This window comes from Stegodyphus dumicola, chromosome 5 (assembly GCF_044657685.1).
Source record: "Stegodyphus dumicola isolate Sdum_Otavi_A_Nest chromosome 5, ASM4465768v1".
NCBI classification, from domain to species: Eukaryota; Metazoa; Arthropoda; class Arachnida; order Araneae; family Eresidae; genus Stegodyphus; species Stegodyphus dumicola.
The window spans coordinates 169,477,568-169,501,786 of NC_140772.1; the positions used below are offsets into that span (position 1 = coordinate 169,477,568).

The 24,219-nt window shown below is 33.2% G+C and overlaps 1 protein-coding gene across 5 annotated transcripts in view; it reads left to right on the top strand.

Annotated features, from left to right (window-relative positions):
- Positions 1-24,219, top strand: part of LOC118194985 (lysosomal cholesterol signaling protein-like) — a 203,376-nt gene that overhangs the window by 151,031 nt on the left and 28,126 nt on the right. For all 5 annotated transcript variants that reach the window (XM_085817366.1, XM_085817364.1, XM_085817363.1 and 2 more), the window contains exons 4-11: positions 74-363; positions 1,345-1,640; positions 5,756-5,883; positions 7,157-7,316; positions 12,299-12,454; positions 16,718-16,801; positions 17,373-17,581; positions 18,900-19,005. In XM_085817366.1, coding sequence (XP_085673492.1) covers positions 74-363; positions 1,345-1,640; positions 5,756-5,883; positions 7,157-7,316; positions 12,299-12,454; positions 16,718-16,801; positions 17,373-17,581; positions 18,900-19,005 — 1,429 coding nt within the window. The remainder of the gene's footprint in view (positions 1-73; positions 364-1,344; positions 1,641-5,755; positions 5,884-7,156; positions 7,317-12,298; positions 12,455-16,717; positions 16,802-17,372; positions 17,582-18,899; positions 19,006-24,219) is intronic.

Below are 24,219 nucleotides of genomic sequence, written 5' to 3' on the forward strand. Positions count from 1 at the left end.
GAGTTTTAATTCTAATCAGGAACTGCAATGAATGTCAGTCACAGCCTTTCTCACTCTTCCATGCATTTTATAGCTTTCTGGCTGGCAGATGCAACTTAATAACAACGTCAGATATCAAGGGGCTGAATGACTTCACGACTTATTTTACGCTTCCACCCCTCATTTTCTTGAACTTGGTTACCATCAACTTCCAGCATGTCAACTGGCTGTTTGTCCTTGGGATTCTGCTGGGCAAAATTATCGTATTCGTTCTGGTGGCAACAGTCACAGCTTCTGTGCACCGGCCAATCAACCTATCTTATGCCGGACTTTATGGAATATTCTGCACTCAAGGGAACGACTTCGGACTTGCTTATCCAATAGGTAAGTATGCTAAAAATGACCACCATAAAATACGAAAGTTAACCTTTGTCAGATAAGAGACATCTTAATTAATTGTATCGAATAAGAAAGAAAGCAATGAAGACGTGCTTTTAGAAAACCAGGTTTCATACGGCAATAATGCTCCTGAAAAATTCAAGTTACACGAAAAGCGAAATCATGTTACACGGAACTAAAATATTTTGCAAAATTTAGCGTTAACTTCCTACACCAATAATAGTAATTTCGCTTTTCTAAAAAATATGCTATATCATTTAAGTAAAATCATTGTTCAAAAGCATTCTACAATGATCCTTTTCATCACTGCTAGTCAAAATTAAATAAATGAGAGCTCTTCCTCTGCTGAGTCAATATGTTTTCTTTGAAGCAGGAGAAGTGAAAAATGTACGATGCCCTCGCCGGGACTCGAACCCTGGACCTCTCGAATACGCGTCGAGTATGGTTCCAATGACAACACGAAAGAACGCGGAGAGGCAGAAAAAATAACTTATTGCTAAACAGCTTCATAATTTCAAACATCTAAATTTTCCTTTAAAAGTACGTTTCATACAAGATATCCACAAAAGTCTGTACACGGCCTTTATTTTCGCAACCGTTAGCCATAGACGTATACTTCCAGTTACGAAAATGCTTTCAGGAATTCATTAGATTCACAACCAAGGTTTTCTAAATCCTAGTATAACAATTGCCTGGTTTAATAAGTTTTAGTTGAAAACAGGAAGGATACCGAAACATCTTTGATGGTTTATAAAATGCTAGAATAAACTTCCTCAAATCTCTAACCTTGTTACATTGGAACTTGTTTGGTTGAATACCACTTTAGATAAGAGATACCTGTTATATGATATTTTGTCACAAATATTAAAACCTACCAGTCTTTCAAACTTTTTCTGTGGACTTAATTATTATAATCACTAGTCCAACTAAAACTAATCTTATGGTATTTGCTCTTTTATTTTACAGTCGCTTCCCTTTATGGCAGTAAACGTCCGCTATACGCAGGCTACATGTATCTCATCGCTCCCACTTCGCTATTGTTCCTAAATCCGATGGGTATCATGCTAATGGAGACTCAAAGGAACAGGGATGCTGATGACTATGATCCCAAAGGACGGATGTGCGTCGCCATCCTGAGGACTATAGGAAAAGTGTCTTGGAATATCATCCGAAATCCGATAGTATTTGTTACCCTTCTAGGAGTATTTGGAAATTTTCTCTTCCATGGAGGACTACCCAGTGTGCTTTTTGGCATTTTGCAAGTAAGTTTTCATACGCGAGCTTCATCAAAGTAATTTGTAGCATAAGTAACTGCTGCGTGCTTAATTTATAGGATATGCGTTTGAAAAGCAATACGTTTCACATAAAACACGATTTTAAAATGGCAGTTCTGAACTCTAAAGGTTATAATAGGAAGTTTTGTCACTTGTTTTATAGTTTGTTATTTAAATTTTGGCTGAAGTTATAATACTGTGTATATTAGTAGCTCAAACACTTGGAATAATTCAGAATTTTTAAAAATTAGTAACTTCTTATGTTTTATGTACTACTCCCCTTTAGTTCTTAAGTAAATACTTGCCTTTAAAATTATTTTTAACAGAATTTCATTTGTTTTCACTATGTATACCAATATCCTATTAACAGAATATTCATCAATAACTCAGCAATTAATCTTACAACTCAGATTACTGCAGAGCTAATATGTCGCGATGAAAAATATTTGCTACTTGAGGTAAGTGAAAAAAAGCATACGTCAAATAGACCTTTTAAACAGTGTGTGCATTACAGTTGGAATATCCACTCCGTAATCAATTCAAAGAACCGATTCACTTCATTGAGCGAAATTGCTCCATTTCCAGAAAACGCATTTGTAGCTCTTTTAGAGTTCACGGAAAGTTCTTGATGGAAGCGTGCCAGGAATAGAGATCTGCTATTCGTTCCTGAATCGATTCATTTTATTTGAACGAGAAAACACGTCATTGGCGGAGAAATAATAGGAGGATGTTGAAAGCATGTTGGGAAAGTTCGATTCCCGTTTTAGGAAAGAAAATATATTTATCCTGCCATGTTACGAGTGAGTTTAATTTTTATCATTTACCAACTTTTTGAAAAAATTTATTCTAGAATTTTATTACTAGTTCCATGCAGAAAGGAAATTTTAGGAAATCTCAAAATTACAAATGAAAGAAATCAGCTCAGAGAAATTCATCTGATTGAGTAGATCCTTCCGATTCCACCGCTGGCTCGTTTCTTTTTTCTTCTTCGCTCCAACCTTCCCGATCTCACTGCCCGTACGATTTTTCCACTCTTCACTCTATCCTCTCTAGCTGTTCTTGATTCAGCCCTCGTTCTGAGTCTTTTTCACCAAAGTTACTGTTAGTAAGAGCTAAATCATAAAAAGAACAGATTCATTTCAGTAATTCAATGAACGCTTCTGATTCGTTCCTACAAAAGAGCAGTTTTGCCTAATTCTATTGTGCATATGAATGAATTCCTTGAGAATTATTGTAAAAAAATAATTTTCCAAACAAACCAAATGCAAGCAAATGCCTTCCAAACAAACAGCAAGCAAAATTAATTTTAGGCTTTTAATGATGAAATAATATCAGCATTTATTTTTGAGGAACTCATCTTTTTATAGATTTTATAAAAATTATTGTAATAATATCAAATTGTATTAATATTAAAATATTGCATTAACATTAAGTTCAGATGCTAAAAAAATCACATCAATTTATTGGAAATATGTTATTTAATGTTAATTTAGAAGAAAAATTTAGAATTTGAATATAATATAAATAAGCATATTTTGAAAATATTATCAGTTTTTATTATTGTTGATAAAATAGCAGCAAAAGAAAATTTATTATTTGTGATTAACTTTTTTATTTAATTAATGATTCATTTTACTTAATTGATGATTTTATTGCTTGTGTTTATGAACACTCCAAATTTCATCACATGAAGAGGAAGGGATGAAGTGTTGTTGCAAAGGATGTCTGGTACACTATTATGTCACAGCACTTTACCTGACTTAATATAGGCTTTACCACGTACACCTCAGTAACGAGGATTGAAAATCTCGGCTAACAGTTGTTTTTTATAAAAAAAGTCGAAATCAGTTTAAGAAAAATATTTTGCATACATGTACACGAAGTTAATTTCTTTAACAGAAATTTTTGTGCTTGCGAATTTGCCCTGTTAAAATTTAAAACCTTCCAATATCCTTTTAAAGAAAATTCTCATATTTTATAGTTAAGTATCGAATAGTATTAGCAGGAGGAAAAATGTCTAACTTTTCCCTGATTTTATTTATTTTATCTGAAACGTTATTTTAGTTATAAACATACAAGAGCATATAAAAATTAATAATTGAAAATGCATTTTTGTCACAAACCTGTAGCTGGGAGTTATAATTATCAAGTCAAGAAGATGCTAAAAGTGTCCACACAAGCAGTGTAACGACGTGCCACGACTATCAGCACGACGACTGTTGTTTCTGCTTCCCTTAACGCTACAACAGAGAACGGGAGCGTCTACAGTAGTGTGAAAGACGACAACACGGGCCGTCTTTTCAGACAAATCCCGATTCCTCGTGCATCGTCGTGATGGACGTATCTATATGTGGAGGCATCAAGGAGAATGAACGTTGACAGCTTTCGTTCTGTATCGTCATACGTGTCCAGCGCATGGCGTGCTGGCATGTGGCACCATTGAGTACACATCCCAGTCACTTCTTGTTCGCATAGTCGATAATATGGACGATCGCCGTTCTATTTCTGTCGTGTTAAAACCCTTGGGTGTGCTTTATTATATAGGCCTTTGTGACGCCCATCTTTCAGAAAGATAATAAACGGCCGCATGTTGCCAGTACTGTCCTGATCTTTCTCAATACAGAGAGTGTTCGGCTCTTTCTTTGACAAGCAAATTCTCCAGATCTCACCAACTGAGAACATCCGTCACGCGTTGCTGAGAGACTGGCACGAGATCATTCGCCAACCACTACGATTCATGAATTCTGGCGTAGATGGGCCAGAATTCGTAAACTCCCTTCAATGGAGATTTAACAAGCCCCATTAAATAAAGTATCCGTATTTGCCATCCAAGCTCATTTCGACTCGATGTCCAGCCGAATTACAGCCACTACGATTGACGATATCTGGCATAAAGTTCCATGGAATGAAGTATCCCGTTGTTGCTGCCAGAGATGAATGTTCGATGTATTGAATTCTTCACGCTGTGTACTCAAAACCACTTGCAAATTTAATCATGTTTTCCTCCCATTATATTATATATGAGCAATACATAAGATTCTGCTATTTGTTTTCCTTCCATAACAACATAAAGGTTAACTACTTGATCAAGAGAACAATCAACGCTTTTTATAATTTTAAAATGTTCAAAGATGTTATGAATCTATTTATATATTAAATTTAGTAAAATAAGTATTTTTATATTAAATTCGATTCATTTGAAAAATTAACGATTGGAAGGGAAATAAAGTTCGTAAATTACCGCTAGAAATATTACAGAGCTGTTTTGTTACTATACGAAGTACATTGTTGTAGTAAATTCATTATTAAATAAAAAATGAAAAGGGTGAAGAACTCAGTGTCTACGAATTAAAAGCGGTTGATGTTTATTTTTCAAAGATATGAAAAAGTAATGTACCCATGACTAGAAGGTGAAAAAGGATGCAAAGATTAATTTCAACAGTATGAAATGAAATAACTCAACTAGAGTGAAGTAAAACAAAAGTGATTTTCAGGATTTTATTAAAATGGCCTTAACAGAAAAAAATTATATTGAAATTATTAAGAGTGAGAACTAAATCAATTGAACGAGATTTCAGCTCAACGAACAGTATTTTCACAAGGTATTTCTTTGGTTGTATTCAGATTTAATAACAGTCTTCTTCAACGGGATGCCTTTAAGAAGGTTGATTCTATAGTCCTTATATAACAGCTTCCTTATATAACATCCATTTTGAAAAATTATCGCTCGGCCTTACAGCCTCTTAGAAGATCAGCTGACATGAAAAAAAGAATGAAACAATCTGCAATAGGTTTCTATAGATTTGTAGCATAAATTTTAATTAGTGTACAGACTAATTAAAATTTGCTACTTTTCTTATGTAATTTCTATATTTCATAATTTTTTTAAAAATGTTCATGCACAATAATTTGTACTTTCTGTTTGTAAAAAGTGACCCATTTAATTAGAATTTGATTTTTTGTTTTCGTAAGACAAGAACGGACCTTTATTAAAATTTTTATAGCTCACCATTGAGTTTAACTGCTAGTAAAGCTTAAAATTAACTGTCAAAATGTGTAATTCAACTTTCACTAAGAAACTAATAGCTTAATATTTCTTCCAGATCTTATCATCTGCCTTTTCTGCTTGTGTTCTATTTCTTTTGGGATTCTCCGTTGCGGGTAACGGGCAAACAAAATATTCCAAAAAAGAAGGTCTCTTGACTCCTTCAGTTCTCCTCATCGCCAAGATGTAAGTTCTGAAGGTTTTAGATTCATTATTACAATTTTTAAAAAGAATATAAATGTTTTTAGCTGAATTCTTTACATTCTATGCTGGAAAATGAATAAACTGGCGTATTTTATTTCATTTTTTTAATTTAGAAGTCGGTACATATTTATGATTCAAATGCTTGCTTTAATGCTTTCGAGCTTTTATCATAAATCACATTTCTGTCATCATCCATCCTGTTATTTTACAGGGATGTACTTCATGATACTGAAAACTGCTCGATCTGAAATTTTTTCTACGCATTACTTATCAACTTATAGCAGAAAAAGCCCCTAAGTTTTTAAATACCCTTTTTTAGTACTTTAATTTTAAGTGTATACAACGTTAATAAGAACTAATGTATAAAGTCCGGTAATTATTCATTTAATTTTTCCATTTATCTTTAAGAGACAAAAATGCGTTTATTTTTATCAAGTAAGTACACTCATACAAAGCACGAAAAGCATAAAGAAGTTAAAGAATTTTCTAAATTATCCTTTCATATTGCTTATATTTTCTCTTATTAATAAAATTGGAAGATGTCTCAATACTGAAAATCTACTTTTATCGAATACATTTCAATATAAATTCATTAAAAAAGGACATACGAGTATTCTAGTTTCAGGTTATTAATATACACACTTTTGCTGAGCTTTGTTAGCAACTAATTAAAATTAGAGTTCCTTTCTAAGTCAAAGGTAATACAAATTTTAGTTCTGATCTACATAAACCCTTCGGCTAACAGAATGTTACGTTTCCAGCGTAACTGCACGCAATAACAAATTAATTTATTACTACTGTGATTGTGTAGAAATTATAATAGACTTTCATTTGGTGCGAGAAGTGTTCTTAAAATCAAAGAAAGCATTATTATTATTACTACCACCATCATCATCAGTTCACATTCTGTTCAAACATTACTAATTAAAAGCAACAAATTTGTTACTTTAAAAATCACATTGGTATTGTTTTCAGTTACGAATCTCCAAATGTTTCTTGTAATTAAATGCTTACATCAAACAGTAACACGATCGATTAAAATAAGCTGATACTGATATATTTTTAAGACGTATTTGACTTGTGGTATTATCTGTAACTAAACAGCAATATAATTCTGAGCTAGATTTGTAACGAAATTATATCATTTCATAAGATATAATTTATTATAAAGATATAATACATAAGATATAATTTATTAAGTACACCACTGCAGTAATAAAATCATCTGTATTTTTTCCCACTTATATGCTGTCAGGTTAGTCTCCCCTTTAATTACGAGAAGCTGTGTTTCCATGCTATGTGCAGGAGCTCCAGATGTAGAAGATCTCGCTGACTATGGATTTCTGTATGGCATGGTTCCGACGGGTCCCATTGTAATGCTGTTTGCCGTTGAATATGGTCTGAGAACGGAAATGGTGAGTCTTCCTTAAATATTCAAACAACCATAACCACTGAATCAGTTACAATAGAGAGAGGTACGTACTTCCAGCTTTATTCGTTGCCTCATTGGCCAGGTTTAGAAGTACCTAAAAAGGTGCTAAGATACGCCAACGAATTTTGACACATGAAGCACTTTAAAAATCTTAATCTACACTGAGAAGTTTATTGGTTGGTTTGTAGGACCTGAAAAAAGAATTCGTCACATCTTGCCTTCAGATAAATAATTTACATCACCAAAAGAATATTACTGGAGTGAGAATATCAATATGACTTTTATGTATTCTTATCGTTGCCTATTTCGTGCCTAAGCACAATACGGTTTATGAATAATCTTGCTTGAATCGAGGAATACAGTTTTCATCGGCCATAAATTTTAGGTATAAATAGGGACGGAGCAATATTTTTTAGTTTTATTCCAATTTTAATCTATAGTAACTCAAGAAATGTAATCCATGATGAAATTCCTTTTCCCCTATCAACCATCTCTCGAAAGGACGATTTAAATGCTACACTTGTAGAGACATTAGGTATTTTTTAAAGCACGAGATGTGAAAAATGAGCACCGCCTTTGCCTGGAATCGAACTACGGACCTCTGGAATACGCGCCCAGCGTGTTGACCACTACACTACGAAGGCAAGCTAAGAAAGCGGGAGAAATGCCTTATACCGTTCTCTAAAAATGTCTACCCGTTATCCGGGATTGGAAGCCAGTAGCACAACAGCTGGTGTTTCTTGCTAGTTAAAATATTGTGCAAAGCCACTGTGTTATAAATAAGAGGCTCATTTGTTTACAACATGTAAAACAATATAATTCTGTTTAAGGTAACCGACCTCTTTCGAAGAACTTTTTTTCAAAATGTTCGTTATATTTTTGAATTTATGAGATATTTTATTGGATTGTACTCACAGTTAACCACTAAAACATACTAATGAAAAATTCATATTTTGTGAAATTTATCCAAGAATCTGAAAACTTTAGATCGAAATTAACAAAACTATCAACCATCACCGACATGAAAATAATGATGACAAAAAAAAAAAAAAAAAAAAACTTTTAACTGTATATTGGTACATACTAACCAAAAGCATACATAAGAAAAAGCAGAGATAATACACAATAAAAATACTTGGCCATATTCTCGTGACATATTGAAATTTTTAAAATTAATTAAAAAATAACATAAAAAAAATGAAAACTACGTCCTCAATTTGCCCTTTAAACTTTGACTTCTGGCGTGGCAGATGGTAACTTCCGGTTTGTCCTCTCTCAGAAAAACTGGTATATCTCCATTTCTAATCGACATATCAAGAAAAGAAAAGTTGTTTTTGACAGCTAAGAATGTGGCCTTTACACATTTTAAATAAAAGGATTGAAAATTTTAACAAAATCGGCAGCAAAACAAATAAATTGCAACAAACAATTTTTTAACAAAAAATATGTATGGCATATATAATTTTAAACGACGTCGTTTACCTTAATTCCTATCATGCTGGATTCCGTAAAATTTTCTGTGCTGTTAGGCTCACTCCATGTTTATATTTCCTTTATACTGGGTTTCCAAAGGCACCCTATAAGAGTTGAAATCTTCATTTTCTAAATTATGTTAGATAGTAAACCAGCCCAGAATTCTATTTTCTTCCTTTCCTTTAATATCTGTTTCTCACAGCGTGTTATTTGTTTCTGATTTATTATTAGCAAATTCATAGAGAATTTCGAAAGTGGAGTTATTTTATCTTGTTAATATAATATAAAGATCAAGTTATCCTATATTTTACTATCGCAATAAAATGGATTACGTTTTAGCTTTCTTTCTTAATTAATTTATTAAAAATATTTAAAAAAATTAATAAAAAATGATATTTTAGTTCTTTCATTCTTTTCTACTTACTGCAATCGAAACAGTTAAATTCATTTTATCCAATCGTCTTCAAGAAATTTCGCATAAAATTAGGATGTAGTAATCAGCTGCAGAGCATAAAATGTATTAAAAAGGAATTACATGTTTAATTCTGAGAAATGATAAGAATGTAGATTGGATAAAGTTATTATTCAATCTACAGTCTACACTTATCTCTGTACATTAATACCTTTCACAATAATCTCATTCATAGTACGTTTTATGAAAGTCCTAAAATTGTATGTTTTCGTTTATAAACTTGAAACTTTTTGTTTTGTATGCCTTGACCTTAAATGCTTATCGTTCGAGGACTCTTGAAATGCAGATAAGAAAGCTTCACTCTACTGCGTAATGTCGCGCATGTGATCGTCCGTCGCAGTCCTTATTATAATTCATTGCCATCGTGTAGTTATATAAGCCTGAAAAATACGATGAAATAAATTCCTCAGAACATTCTGTAATCAGTTAGAATTAACTATTTGAAGGAAGTTTACTGATTATTCATTATGAAAAAGATATAAGGAGTTCACCCTATAACGAAGACAGAGCGGCAGTTTAAAGGAAATTAAGGAAATTATTGTGGAAAGAATGTGCCTAGAATTTACTCTATAACATTATTGTATTTTACTTTAATCTGTGACGCGTCTGGTTTTACATTCTTGTAGATTTTAGCACTGATATGTCAATGTTAAGCAAATTTAATATAATTCATATTTGTTAACTAAATTATATATTGTTGTATTGACTTCGGATCAGAGATTAGAATTATCCAATTAACTTTTTCTGCCTGTTTAATATGCTGTATCATGTTTATGATGATTTCAAAAAGCTGCCTGATGTTCTCATAAGAACTTTCTGATTAGCTGCTTTATTTTATACTGGCCATATGTTAATTGCCGCATAGGCGAAAGAGTGGAAACTTTAATGATGATTTTTTTCTTTCAGATTATTTTCCAGCTTAGAATATGTCATTAAAACCGTTGAAATTATAGAATTCAGTTCCACTTCATCACGGTTCGAATTAATTTCAAAGTTCCGTGCAACAGAAAGATGTAACAGCTACTTGAGTTTCATAAAAATTATATACTGTTCTGGCACTGTTCGCTTGAAAAATATGATTTAAAGAAGTAAAGTCAGAACATCAAAAAGCTTTCTTGAGCTAAGAATCATAAAATCAGAACAATGAAAAACGTTCCTGAAATGTAGCACTTAAAGTAAATGCTGTCGGACTTCCCGAAAACAATAGCTATTAAGTTTTCTAGGAATATCAGGCGTGAAAAAAAAATGAGAGTCAAAGGTGTGGCGTTTCCATATTGTCCACAAACCTCAAAACAAAGCGCATAACGTAGGGCATGCATCAGCAATATTTGCAGCCATGGAATTGATAAACATAATTTATCTTTCAGTTGCAATCTTTTAGGTTATTTTTAGTTTTAAGTTTACCATTATGTCACAAAGCACATTCCTGGGAGCTGGTAAGCGTGTCATACGGCATTGACTGTTATTCGCATAATGTGATATAGACTCATTAGCGGACAAGCGGTAAAGTTCCTGAACACTGGTAGTTTGGTCCGGGATTCGAATACCGGCAGGTGAGCTTGGGTGTTTTCGTGGTCTTTCCTATATGTAACATGTATATATGGACTTTCTAAGGAAAACTGGCTTTCAAGCCAGTTTCCCTTAGAAAGTCCTTCCCAAAGCCATTCCTCCCCTTATACAAATAACTCACGAGTGCTTTGCTATAATCAAATAAATAAAATATTGTGATACACAGCACAAGCTCATTAGATAGCTAACAAATGATGCTGTGGAGTTATAACTACATCTTTTGTATCACAGGAACAAAATTCCTGAACAATAGTTGTCCGAAAATACAATAGAGCCACGAAAAAAGTGCTAAAGGTCAGGAATAAACGTACGGGGCCATATGATGATATAGGTACTGTCTCGTGATGCTACTGATCCAATGAAGCACCCTTCAGAGGCTCTATGTTACCTTTCCAAAATACTTTCTTGTGAATTGTTATCACAACTCTTGGGACAGGCGGCGCAATTGTCACGAAATCGCCAGCTGTGAATACCAAATTCCAGATGTACGTAATACAGGATTCACATTTCATTACTGGCATTTAAAGAATTGGCTCAAAGCAGCTGACTCAGTTTCAAATCCCGCACATATTTCCTTCTCTACCTTAATCATATCTTCTGTTTCAAGACATAAATTTACTATGTATGGCATATATAATATTCCGACCTGTGAATCTAGTGCCAGCATCAACTCAAGCATCAACTTTGCTCGTAGCTCCGTTTTTTCCACTACATTGCTATGCCGTGGTGTAACGCCGTGGTTTGCACCTGTTGTTTAGTTCACATGCTGAATCATCTTAGAAAGATTCTTAGCGATTGTTGTCAAAATATCCGTTAGTTTTCTTTGTTAGTTAGGAAGATTTTTATGGCAATATCACTAAAAACTTCATCATACATTATTTACAGTCGCAGAAGAACTATATTGAACAGGCAGAAATGTTAATCACATATTTTCAACTTCTGATCTGAAGGGTAATTTAGTAAGAAAGCAAATGTTTGAAATAATAACTCATAATTTAAGAATTAACTAAGACGCTTTTCCTTACATGGCTACCAAAGCTTGTTCATGAAGTACCTAACCAAGAATTAAAAAATGTTTAGATTTTATTCGAAAAAGTCTTCATCCCAATAAAACCATTATCAAAATTTCTTCTTCTTTTCTTCCTTTTGTAAATTAATTCATATGTGAAAGATATAAAAAGAGTAGTCTTCAGTTGTTGTATTAAATGACTTGAGAATTTCATTTGATAAATCTCATTAATGATAACCTTTGCATACATATATATTACTTGAGAAAAAAAAGAATAAATGGATTTTATTCAGCTAAGAAAATATTCAAAATTTATAGCTGTCCATTTTCTTTTTTGTACATTTTTCTGTTATTAAGAATGCAGATAAAAAAATCTTTCACTCGCAATTTGGAGCTGTTATTAATTGTAGTCTTACAATGCTATTCTTTAAAATATTTTCAGATAGCGTCTACTATGGTGTTGTGCACTGGACTCTTCGGACCGGTCGTTTTCATTTTAGCGAGGATGCTGTCCTTGAAGGTGAGAGGCATTGGCGAATTTGCTGAGGAATTGAGAGCAACAATGCTAGTATTGAGCATTCTCAGCATACTCTCTTGCGTAAGTATGTTACCAATATCACAAATGAATCCTTTATAAAACATCACTCGCGTTAATTTCATAAAATTTTAATTAATTAAACTTAGAAGGTCAAAACGTTATGACAATAAAAAATCAAAATTAAATACTATACAGCTGTACATCCAATATGTTATATCTTCTAGTTTGAGGTATTACTGCATACAAGCTTGTAGCTTAATGGGAAATATGTCAGTTACTAATAACTAAGGCGGTTGCCTACACTGATGAACGTATAAAATGGAGCAGCAAGCAGGTAACAGAATTTTGGATGTTGACGATAGCGGTTAGAGATTGTTTATTCAAGGAATAACCAGAAGTTTTTGAAACGTCTGTGAATCGCTCATCGTTCCTTATATCGCACAGGAAGAACGGGGTGTGACATTGTGATACATGTATAATCTCACTACACTACCTGTACAGCTCCAGTTTTTTAACTCAAGGGAACAGATCCGAGGGTATTCCACCCTTCTTCCCCTACTTCCAAATCACTCGAGGGAACATTCAAATTGCCAATGTTTTAAATACTCCCATGCCACTTAGACACTATATGCTTGTAAACATCCATGCTTTCTCCAAGAATACGGCAGGTAGCATCGCTAATTATTACACTGCTTTATCTGTACAGGTTCAGGTAGAGTTGGGCAGGACCCCACAATTTCCCTACTGAACGAAAATAAGAATAGTTTCGCTGCATTAACTGTGCAGTTCCGGCCCAGTTTTGAGGTAAAACTACCCGGGTGCGGTGCGAGGGTCTCCCACCCTTCTTCCCCTATCTACAAACTCTCGAAAGGGAGTTCGACTCGCCGTAAATTTTGTGTGCCCCTTGCCCCACAGATACTATACGCTTACAAATATCAATGCTTTTTCCAGGATTCAAAGCCGGGCCCATCGGTACGGCAGTCAGCGTTATTAACCACTATTCTGGCTAGGCGGTTTCGTTGCCTGCACAACAAACCGTTAGCTTTTTAGTAAATCTCTCAGGGAAGCATTCGTTGACTATATTAAAGAGCACTGAAGTGTTTTTCAGTCCCGTTTGGATGTACTCTGTTAGTAAAAATCCATAAAAGTTTATTTTTGAAAATACTGATTCACTGTGTCAGGATGAATTCCAGAGCATCTTATGAACACTAAAGTAAAAAATCTGAAGTGTACATCACATGACTTCCTTGTACGGAATATTAAAAGTTGCGCACTTTTTCTTGCATTTTATTTAAACATATTGGATAAAATCGTATTAAATCTACTTCGCCGACAGCGCATAAACCACAATAAAATAAATGCATTCTTTAAAATTCAATCTATTTGTTTACCATAGCGACAATCTGGCGCTAGGTTCACTTAATAGTATTATATTTTGTTCATATTATAACTCAGAATGCACAAAATTTATACCATTTAAAGAATTATCTAATCGTTGCCACATGCTCTATTCAAATACTATAATAAAGTCAAAACGATGTATAAAAGAAATTAAGCAAACAAAAAAAAGAAACAGTTTTTCACAGAAGATACGGTATTTCTCATTCAATTAATTCAGTTCTCACTTCGCGACAAAGCAAAAATACATAAAAACTCAAAATATCTGTATTAAAAATTACTAATTATTAAAAATTAAATTACTAATTATTAAAAATTAAGTAAATCTTAAACACTTATTTCCTCGAAAAATTCCAGAAAGGATTAAGCATAATTTAAATCGCAATAATAAATGAAGGCGTTATCTTTCTTGTTGCGAAACTACGTTTCTCTAGATTTGCAACAAATCCCCTACTCTGCTGTTTCACATGTAAACAAGCAATGGCCGCCATCAAAAAAATTATAGGCTTAGCGGCAATTAAACAGCTTTTAAATTGTTGATAATTCTAAAAATATTGCGTACAGATTTACTAAAGACGTAAAAACCTTAACCGAAAGATAAGAACAACAGAATTAAAACATTTTTAAAGCAAAAAATGTACAATTTACAAACGTATAAGAGTAAAGAAACTGAGATTACTGAGCCGGGTAATAGAGTGGATATATTTATAAGTATATTTATATACGTTTGGGGCGGCCGATTGCAACCAAAATACGAGGTGCACATCTACATGTTATAGTAGTCTTATATACAAAATTTCAACGTTCTGAGGCTATTCGTTTTTGAGTTATGCGAGATACGTACATACGTACGTACAGACGCCACGAAAAATTCTCTTCAGAATTCATTTTAAAGCAGTTTTATAATTTTTTTTGGAGGAAAAGAGTCTTTTATTCTGTCCTTACGTACAGATATCAAGCAAAAACATCGTTAAATTGCATTCAAAAGCGATCAAAATGGATATTTTCGTTGAAATATGCTGCCTGAAACTTTTCGCGATTACAATACTTCCTTTTTACTTCGTACAAGGAAGTAAAAAAGAAAAAAAAAATATTTGTTGCTATCTCAGTACAGAAGTTATTTGGCTGATGTGACTTAAATGACTACTCCTTCCAACTCTTTGAAAAATATATCTGATCTGTTGACCTATGTTTTCGCATGCTTTCCCAGCGATCGTGGCATGAGCTGAACTAAAAATGAAGCTTCAATAATACTCAGAAATGTGGTTCGATAGGGTCATTTCAAACAGAAGGAGTTGGCTAAGCATTAAGCTTAGAAAATGTCCTATATCCGAAGTATATTAATGCATACTACTTACGAATAACTTTTAAAGTAATTTACAATGTATTTCTATCTTCTTTCCGTACAAAACTGTTAATATTTTAGGTTGCATAGGAACTATCTGTAAACAACGGCGTGTTTTATGAACGATTTAAATAAAACTATCATTGTAGAGAAAAGTGTAGGCAAATACAATTATTTCACTTAGATCTATTTTTAACAATAGAATTTTAGGAAAAAATATCTAAATCTTAATTAAATTTTCAGATTTATTACTCGATTCATATACATGGATAATTGAAGCTTTTGTTAAAATCGACGCTTCCCTAACGAATATTTATACAATTTCTCCTTAGCCGTATGTTTTTGCTGTTAGGCGCTTATAATGTACACGAAAGCATTAAGGCAAGGTAACAAAGAAAAATATTTAAACTAATAAAACGAAATTTTAATGGCAATTGATTTCGTAAATGTATGTAAATATTTTTGTATTTTATTACACATTTTTTATATATTTCATGTAGCTGAATATTTTTGTCTCATTGCAAATCTTTAAAATAATTCTGTGCATATTTACTTTTATAGTACTTTAAATTTCCTGCGAGCAGTAAATCTTCCAGTATTAGAGTATTGTGTCTAGCTAGCCATTTGAGTAGACCCTGAAATATTTCCTGATGGAAATTAACGTAAAAGTAACGTAATCCTTTAATTTCTGTTTACTTTATTGTTCCAGAACAGGCTTTTGGATACCTACAAGCATTTTAAATGATTTTGCGAAACATTTTCACATTTCGTTTCTTCTCAACAGGAAAAGTATCAAAAAGCGACTAGCAGAAGTCGCAAATTTCTGAGCGTAGCTCTACCAGTAAGGTGTAGATTTATTAAGCTTTCTGAATTTTGATGCTCAGAATTCGGTACAGCAGTTGGCTCATGTTTTTCGAAATGAATCTGCGTCATTTATTTCTGTGTCAAGAAGTTAGCGGTATCTCGCGCTCCCGAAGGGGCTCTGTTTCATTCTTCTCTCATTTTTATAAATTATTTTCATCTTGGAAATGAAATAAAAGATTTAAGTTTTCGTTTTAATATTGCCAATTTATTCTTGAGCTCAATAATAATAAATCAAATATTTTTTATTTAATTTGTTTTCATGTTGTTTTACATGAAATCGAAACAGTTAAATAGTGCTAAATTGTTTTGAGAAAATTAAAACTTTCTAACGCATTTGTCTCTGTTACAGAGAGCTAAGAATTGCATACCATATCTCTACTGAAGCTGCAACGCTGGCATGAGAAACTATTTTCATCCACTACTGAAACCGAAAGTAGACAGAAATTGTAAATATTCAGTAGCCTTAGTCACATTGTTGAGACTTGATAGCAGAAAGTGTTACGTTAGCTTTAATGCTCGAGAAGCAAAAACTATCGCGGAGAGAATAGTCTCAGACCTAAAAGTTCCGAAGTCAAAGAGTTTATAATGAGAGCAAAAGTATTTTTGTTTTGCAAAAAACATATTCATAGTTAGCAACCCCAAAAATCCCTTTCCCTAAGAATTCATTTGATATGTTTCAAGTTGCTTCCGATTTATAGCTGCATTCTCTTTTCTAGGTGTGGATTGGAATGTCGCTCATCATAAGTAAAAAAGTGAAACGTCACTTGTACAGAGTAACTTCTTGCCTAATGTTATCCCAGGTAATTTATTTTTAGAAACTTTTGACTTATCTTTCAAGATTTCTGAACACGAGATCTCTTCAAATAAGTTGTATTTTTAGTTAAAACGAAGGTGTAAAATCTTTGAATCTGAAGTGTTCTTATCTCATTATCAGTGTCAAGAAATCAGAAGACTTCATCTAATTACATATATTACACCGCAAATTTTCTGCTTTATGTTATGGTTGTTCTCTCAAATGAATTTTTTTACCCATCAAACACATGTAGAAATAGCTTTGCATATCATCATAGCAAGAGGAGAGATAATCTCTGTTGCTTATTCTATAAGGTATAATATAAGATATTTTCTAGAAATTTTTATTATAATTCTAAAAATTTTGAATTTGATAACTTTGAAGCAACAGAAAGCATTCAATAAGTTTAAAGCAAATCACGTTTAATTCCATGTTTCTAACTAACATAACTAAGAATCGAGCCTGTTTTAATTAAGCTTTGAAAGAAAACCGCAAATTCCTGATATCCTTTCTTTTTATAGAGTGCATAAGAAATGCAGCTCACAGATATTTAAAGTTCATAATTTTTATCATCATAGGTACTTATGGCTGTAGGAATTTTTATGTGGTCTCTCAGTCGAAACAGTGAAGAGTGGATGATGTACGCCGAAGTGACGCTTATATCCGCCGGTCAACTGATGTGCAGAATATGGGTGGCTATTCTTGCCATGACCTTGGTCTTCCTAAGACGAAATCCACGTGTTCCCTTTGCGAGAAAAATGTTTTGGCCTAACTGCCTTGGATTTGGGTATGTTTCTCTTTGCCCTTTCTATGAAAACACTCCTGTAATAACATAGAACACGTGTTCTAGTTTGTACTTTTATGATCTTTACTAAGTTTTGATAAACGTTTTTAACTTTCTTGTTTATTTAAGAGAAAAGTATGAAAACTGAGTACTGTCAAAACATTTACTTTTGTTCGACTTAAACTCGTAATCTTTCGAGGAATTTATAATTAACATATCTCGAAACAATGATACGGTGATCTTTACACAATTAATCCATCTAGTTACAAATGGAAAATATATCGGCATAGTTGTCATAAGCATTCCATGATGTCGGAGGTCTAATTTGACATTTGGAGAAAGCTTAGCAAGAAATCTCTCAGGAAGTCAGTTGTTTGTCAACTGTTTGAGTCCAAGTCAGTCGAATAACTACTTACATACAGACCATAAGTGGACAAGCGCTTTATTGGTTAATTCATTAAATGCAGTTGTATCTCTTGAAGAAGCTTTCATTTCTTCTGAAATTTTAATCGTTTCTTTTGCTAAACATACACATCACAATCATATCCTCGAACGTCTTTTGCCCCTTTAGTTTTATTTATTAGACTAAAGGATCGTTAGCTGAGAAGGGCTATTAATTTCGCTTTGGCATTTTGTGTCGATTCACTTTCTGCGTTGTTTCACTTTTCAAACTGTTGCTACCAAATATTATCGCCCTGTGTTATATTTAAAGATATTAACTAATGAAGAATCTGAATAAATGTATGTATGTTTCTCGCATTGTGATAAAACAACGGTAGCTAGAGCCATCAAATTTTGAATAACGTAATCCTCCTCCGAATATAGGCATCTGGGAAGCCTAAATTTGGAATTGTTTTATTATCTACTTTATATTTTATAAAGAATTTATGAGTTTTTGATTAAGAAAACTCAACGATTTCAAAGCGAGCAATGGCAACACTTCACGGAAAAAAAAAAAATTATCTCCAACGCGCGAGACCGTGTATCGGAAATTCTAAAGATATACTCATTTTAAAATTATTTTGCGATATTGCTGTTGAATTGAATTTTATGGTTTAAGTGCGAAGAACATGATATTTAATAAATAAAGGTAACACAGAAAAGGTTAAAAAAACGCCGCTTTGAGCGTAATGTAAAATCTGAACGCTTTCAAATTTTTTTTATCTACTTTTTTTTTTCAAATATTTTCTTTTATTTTATTTTTTGGTTGTTGTTGGTTTTGTGTTAAAGTTTGTATAAGGATTACGAAAAACGAGGAGACTGGAATTCAGTCGTATGTCATTTATTATGAGTTAGTTTACCAATTTTCTGTTAATTGCAGATTTCCTGCTCTTGTTGTCATCATGATTCTCATTGTCACCGGCATAGGGCATTGTGAACCAGACTTAGACAAAGAACTTCCGCTGTTTATATACGGAACAACTGAGGTAATTGATATAATAATAATTTGAATTTGTATGATCTCCTGATTTGTTGTAAGTGCAATAGGTAAAAGCGCAGATTAGGCTGCAGTAGGCGGAGCAGTGTGACGTCCATGAATGGGTGGGACTAAGCTTGTGACGTCCCAATGTAGTCTCGCATTTACACTACACGTACTTTCTATTTTCTCTTTAAAATAACAATAATAAATTATTTATTATTGTAAATTAATATCAAATTCTTTACTTTTAATTTACATTTATAACATTTAAGCTCAGGCGTTACTGATAATAAGTATAATAAATTGTTTATATTTAAAATTACCATGATACAGTGAGCGAATTCTACCAATTATTAAAACGATAAACAACGTCGCAGTCTCTAATTTACTTGTAGAACTTCAATATTTTCAAAGATTTTTATTAAAGCATTTATACAAATATTTTTTTTTTTTAATTTAAATTCATATTTTGGAATATTTCAATTTTATCATTTTTACAAATTACCTTCTTACTACGTAACGACATAACTCCTTACATACCAATAATTAGACAATTTCCATTATTTTCTAAAAAATTTGAACTTTACATTAATAAAAAAAGATGAATATTTTTTATTGCATATGAACATCATTTCACAGCTTTCATATCAGTTTCTAAAATTCCTAAATCACGCCATATTCTGTGTAGGCATACTAGAATTCTACGCATTAATAAATAAAAAAATCTAATTTCTCAAAATGAAAGAAAATAATATAATAAAATAAGTACTACAAACTTGGAACACTAAGCAATGCTTCACATACGCACACACACACATATTATCAATGAACTCATATTATCAAGTGCAATTACGATACCAAACACTACGTATTAAAATATGAGGTAAACGTTACTTAAAGGATTAAAGTTTACAGCAGGGATGTCAAACTCATAGGTACACTTGGGCCAAACAAACAAGGTTTAACTTTAGGCGGGCCGAAAAAAAAAAAAAAAAAAAAAAATCAATATTCATAGAAACGTAGATTTATTTCGAATAATACAATAATAAACATATATATATATTTATATAGAAAAGAACAAGAAAAATTTAATGTTTACGTTCTGATACTTGACATCTCTTCTCTGCTATTATCTTTCCTATTTCGGGAGAAATTTTGTTTGCAGTGATAACTTTCAACGCTGACCCAAGGTGAGCATCATTAATACGGTTTCTAATAGGAGACTTATTACCTTTCATGACTGAAAATAACTGCTCGCACCGATAAGTGCTACCAAACATGGAAATAATTTCATATGCGAATTTTCGAGTATTTTCAAACCTGGCTGGTAAATATTTGTAAAATTCAGGCACGCCCACTTCAATGAATTTTGCTTTCAAATTTGAGTTGCATTGAATCTCGATCACCTCCATTTGCATATGGCTAGGTACTGAGTCAATAATTATTGAGAAAATCGAAGAAAACAAAAAAAAAATTGTCTTCGAGGGAACTAAAATCATTAAACCTCGTTTCAAATTCAGTTGTTAAATTTGCAATTTTTTCTGCGTATTTTTGATACGAACAAGTATCATCTAAACTTGATTTGTTCATGCTGCACGTCGGGAAGGGCGTCAAATCTTCATTTTTAAGTTGTTTTTCCCAAAGAACTAGTTGACATTTGAATCGTTTAATTATGTCAAACATGTTCGTAATGATATGATCTTTTCCTTGTAAAGATAAATTTAAATCGGTTAAGTGTTTGGTTATATCAACCAAGAAAGATAAATCTTGTATCCATATTGGATCGTAAAACAAACTTACGTCTTGATTTTTCGTTTTTAAAAACTGACATATTTCTTCTTTCAAATCCCAGAACAAGCTTTTGAAGACTATCGATTTATTAAAAAGAAAATGATATGAATCAGTCAGATTGTGAGAAGAGAACTCAGGTTATATGGTGATATTCAGTACTTACATGCAATTATTCGAACACAGACATCATAAAGAATTTGTCATTAACGACAATAGATGGCAACTCAGAACCCTTTTTTTAACAGCGCCTTAGAAGTATACCGTATGGCTCTGTTTTCTTTTTATTTGTTTTATACTGGGGACGGGAAGGGGATTTTTGCAGGACGTGCCGGACATTGAATAGTCATATTCTGAGGGCGATTATGAGATATTTGACAAAACAATTATTCCATAGATAATTCTACCATATGATATCTGAATTTGAATAAAAAGTAAAAGCAAAGCTATCCACAAGCTAATAAAGAGAAATAAAGAGAAATGCTGCAAAACGCATATGAATGAGAAATTACTTTTAGTATTTATAAAAGTTAGGCGAGCATTAACAAAACTATTCCGTTCGTACGAATTTTTAAGGTTAGGTTTCAGGAATGTATAAAGAACTAAAGCAAGCATTTGAACGCTGTTCGAGGAGAGCAGCTGTTAAAACACATGCATAGTTAGGTCAACAGTTTAAAAAAACCTTGTCTACACATAGTCTGTATACTTTTCAAAAGCTACTAGACTGGGAATGAATTACCGTTCAGTAACTGGGAAGACTTAATGAACATATAGGAATATTTAGTCGGAAATGCTCAAACTGGTTACTTTACTAGGTGCTACTTTGGTAGACGGTTGCACGGATTTTTGGCGATTTACTTTGGCGCAATTGTTGGCGCGGTTTTTACAATCGTCAGCAATCTTGAAAAACGCTAAAGTATTCAAAACTTTAAAAAAATAAATATCGTTAAAAATAATGGATTAATTTTTTTGTTGAAAACGTTGTTTTTTAAGATGGCAGGCAAATGTAAATAAATTGATTTACTACGAGTATAAAATACTAAAGTAAGGTTAAATTATTACTTTCATATAGCAAAGAAAAAGAATAAAAACACCGCTATAAAAACATTGTGCTTATGTTTAATTGGATTAAAATCTTAAACTGAATATCGAATTAAAACCAGCATACCAACGTTTAAAAGAATTAAAATATTACTTAAATTTAAATACATTAAAATAAGTAAATAGGAACATTTCGTACACTAGAGCTAAAATGACAGCAATTAGAAGTTTACTGCCGGTAAAAAAGGAGGAATGTCTAATTACTTTTTTACCGTTACAGCGGTTATTTCTTCCACCGTGGCCACAATACCATATACGGCCGTCTTCAGAATCGGCTCTTTTACCGATCTTCATCTGTGATCTCGCACTTCATTGAAGAAGCAATTAGCGAGATTTCCTCCAAAAATTTAAAATAAATTTCCTCTGACCCTTGTAACAATTTATAAATAAATCTTTAATTAGGAAAGCCAGGTTGGCCAAAATAAAGTCTCAAAGGACAATTTTTTATTCCGATACCAATAATTCTGGTACTAACAAATAATTTTTGAAACAAATAACAAATTAATTTTTGAAAGAGACATATATTCGTTCGCTATGAAATCGAAGGAATTCGAAGAGATGAATAATAAAATTTTAAAATGGCGCGGTATTGCACAAATATTCAGTAACCAATCAGGGAGCTGATTACAGCTCGTTAATGCACAAATATTTTGTAATCAATCAGAAAGCTGATTAAATGACTCATGACGCATAGAATTAAAATTATTTAAATAATCCTACATAATAACATCATTTTTCACAGCCATAAATAATGTTTAAAACATTAGATTAAAGTTATAGATATTAAAACCAATTACTTTTAAAGTAAGGTGACGTCATTGATTACATCATCCACAACATAAAATTATATAAAATATCATAAAAAACAAAATTTTTATTTCAAATAAAAATGCAAAATTAAATTGATTTTTAATATTTAGAAGCCATAAATAATATTTAAACCACGTAATTGATGCATAATAAAACGCATTATTTTCTAAATAAAATGACAACAAAGTATCGGTTACCATAAACAACTTGTCCAGCAATTGGTTTACCATAAGTCGTATCGCTCGCCAAAAAGAAAATCGTCATAATCGGTGCAACCATCTACCAAAGTAGCACCCTTTACTACGTGTCGAATGGAACGAAAAGTGTCGTAACTTGTTTGGTCGAATAACGGATGACAGAGTAATAGAGAAAGCACAATCTGCATCAGGGTTCAATGCAGATGACTTCTCAATTAGTGATATTTCCCGCATTCTACACTGGTGTGCAAAACTTAAGCAACAGCAGGGTTTTTCGCCATAACTCCGCGAGAAATCAACTGAGAGACATGAAATGCAGGAATGAAGGAGAGTATTATGTACGTACAGGATAACGAAAGCATCGGAGCTGCAAAAGTAATACAATGCATACGGTATGGAATCAAACAAAAACAAGCTTTATTGAACGCATAGTATCGTGATTCATGATTGTCTATCCAAGAGAAAGAACAACAAGCAGATGTTCTTTAATATGGGATATGCCCTCCCCACACTGCAATGGTTGCTTCGCACCGTCTCCGTATACTCAGAACCAGCTCGTGCAACATTTCTTGCGGTAGGAGTGCCCATTCCTCAACCAGCATCTGTTTGAGTTGTTGGGTGTTCTCCGGAGGATGCAAGCGTGCTGCAGTGCATCTCCCCAAAGCATCCCACACATGTTCGATGGGATTTAAATCTGGGGAGTACGCTGGCTAATCCATTCGAGTGATATCTTCATTTTCCAGTAGCTCCTCAACAGCAAGAGTCCGATGTGGCCGTGCATTGTCATCTATAAAAATTAAGTCTGGGCCAATGGCACGGAACAGGTGCACATGGGGAAGGAGTACCTCCTCACAATAGCGATCCCCAGTTACAGACCCTCTGTCGAAAACGTGGAACTCAGTTCGCCCGTTCAGCATAATGCCTCCCCAGAAAAGAACTCCAAGACCACCGTTACGATGTCTTTCCTTGATGTTACTGGGATAAAACCGGATCCCGACCTCTCTCCAAATCAAAACGCGTTGAGAATCGCTTCTGGTACTGAACCGACTCTCATCCGTAGAGGACACGACTCCATTGATCAGTTGTCCAGTTTTTGTACTCTCTGCACCACTGTAAACGGTGGCGTCGGTGGCCAACTTTCAACGGGAGGCAGCGTTCAGGACGGCGGGCGAAAAGGCCCCCTTTGTGAAGGCGTCTGGCCACAGTTAACCACGACACTTGTCGCCCAGTAGCTGTACAGAGTTGCTGAGCAATGGCGCTTGCTGACTGCTGTCGGCCTCTTTTCGCCTGCAGGACGATATATCGGTCATACTCTGCAGCTGTCA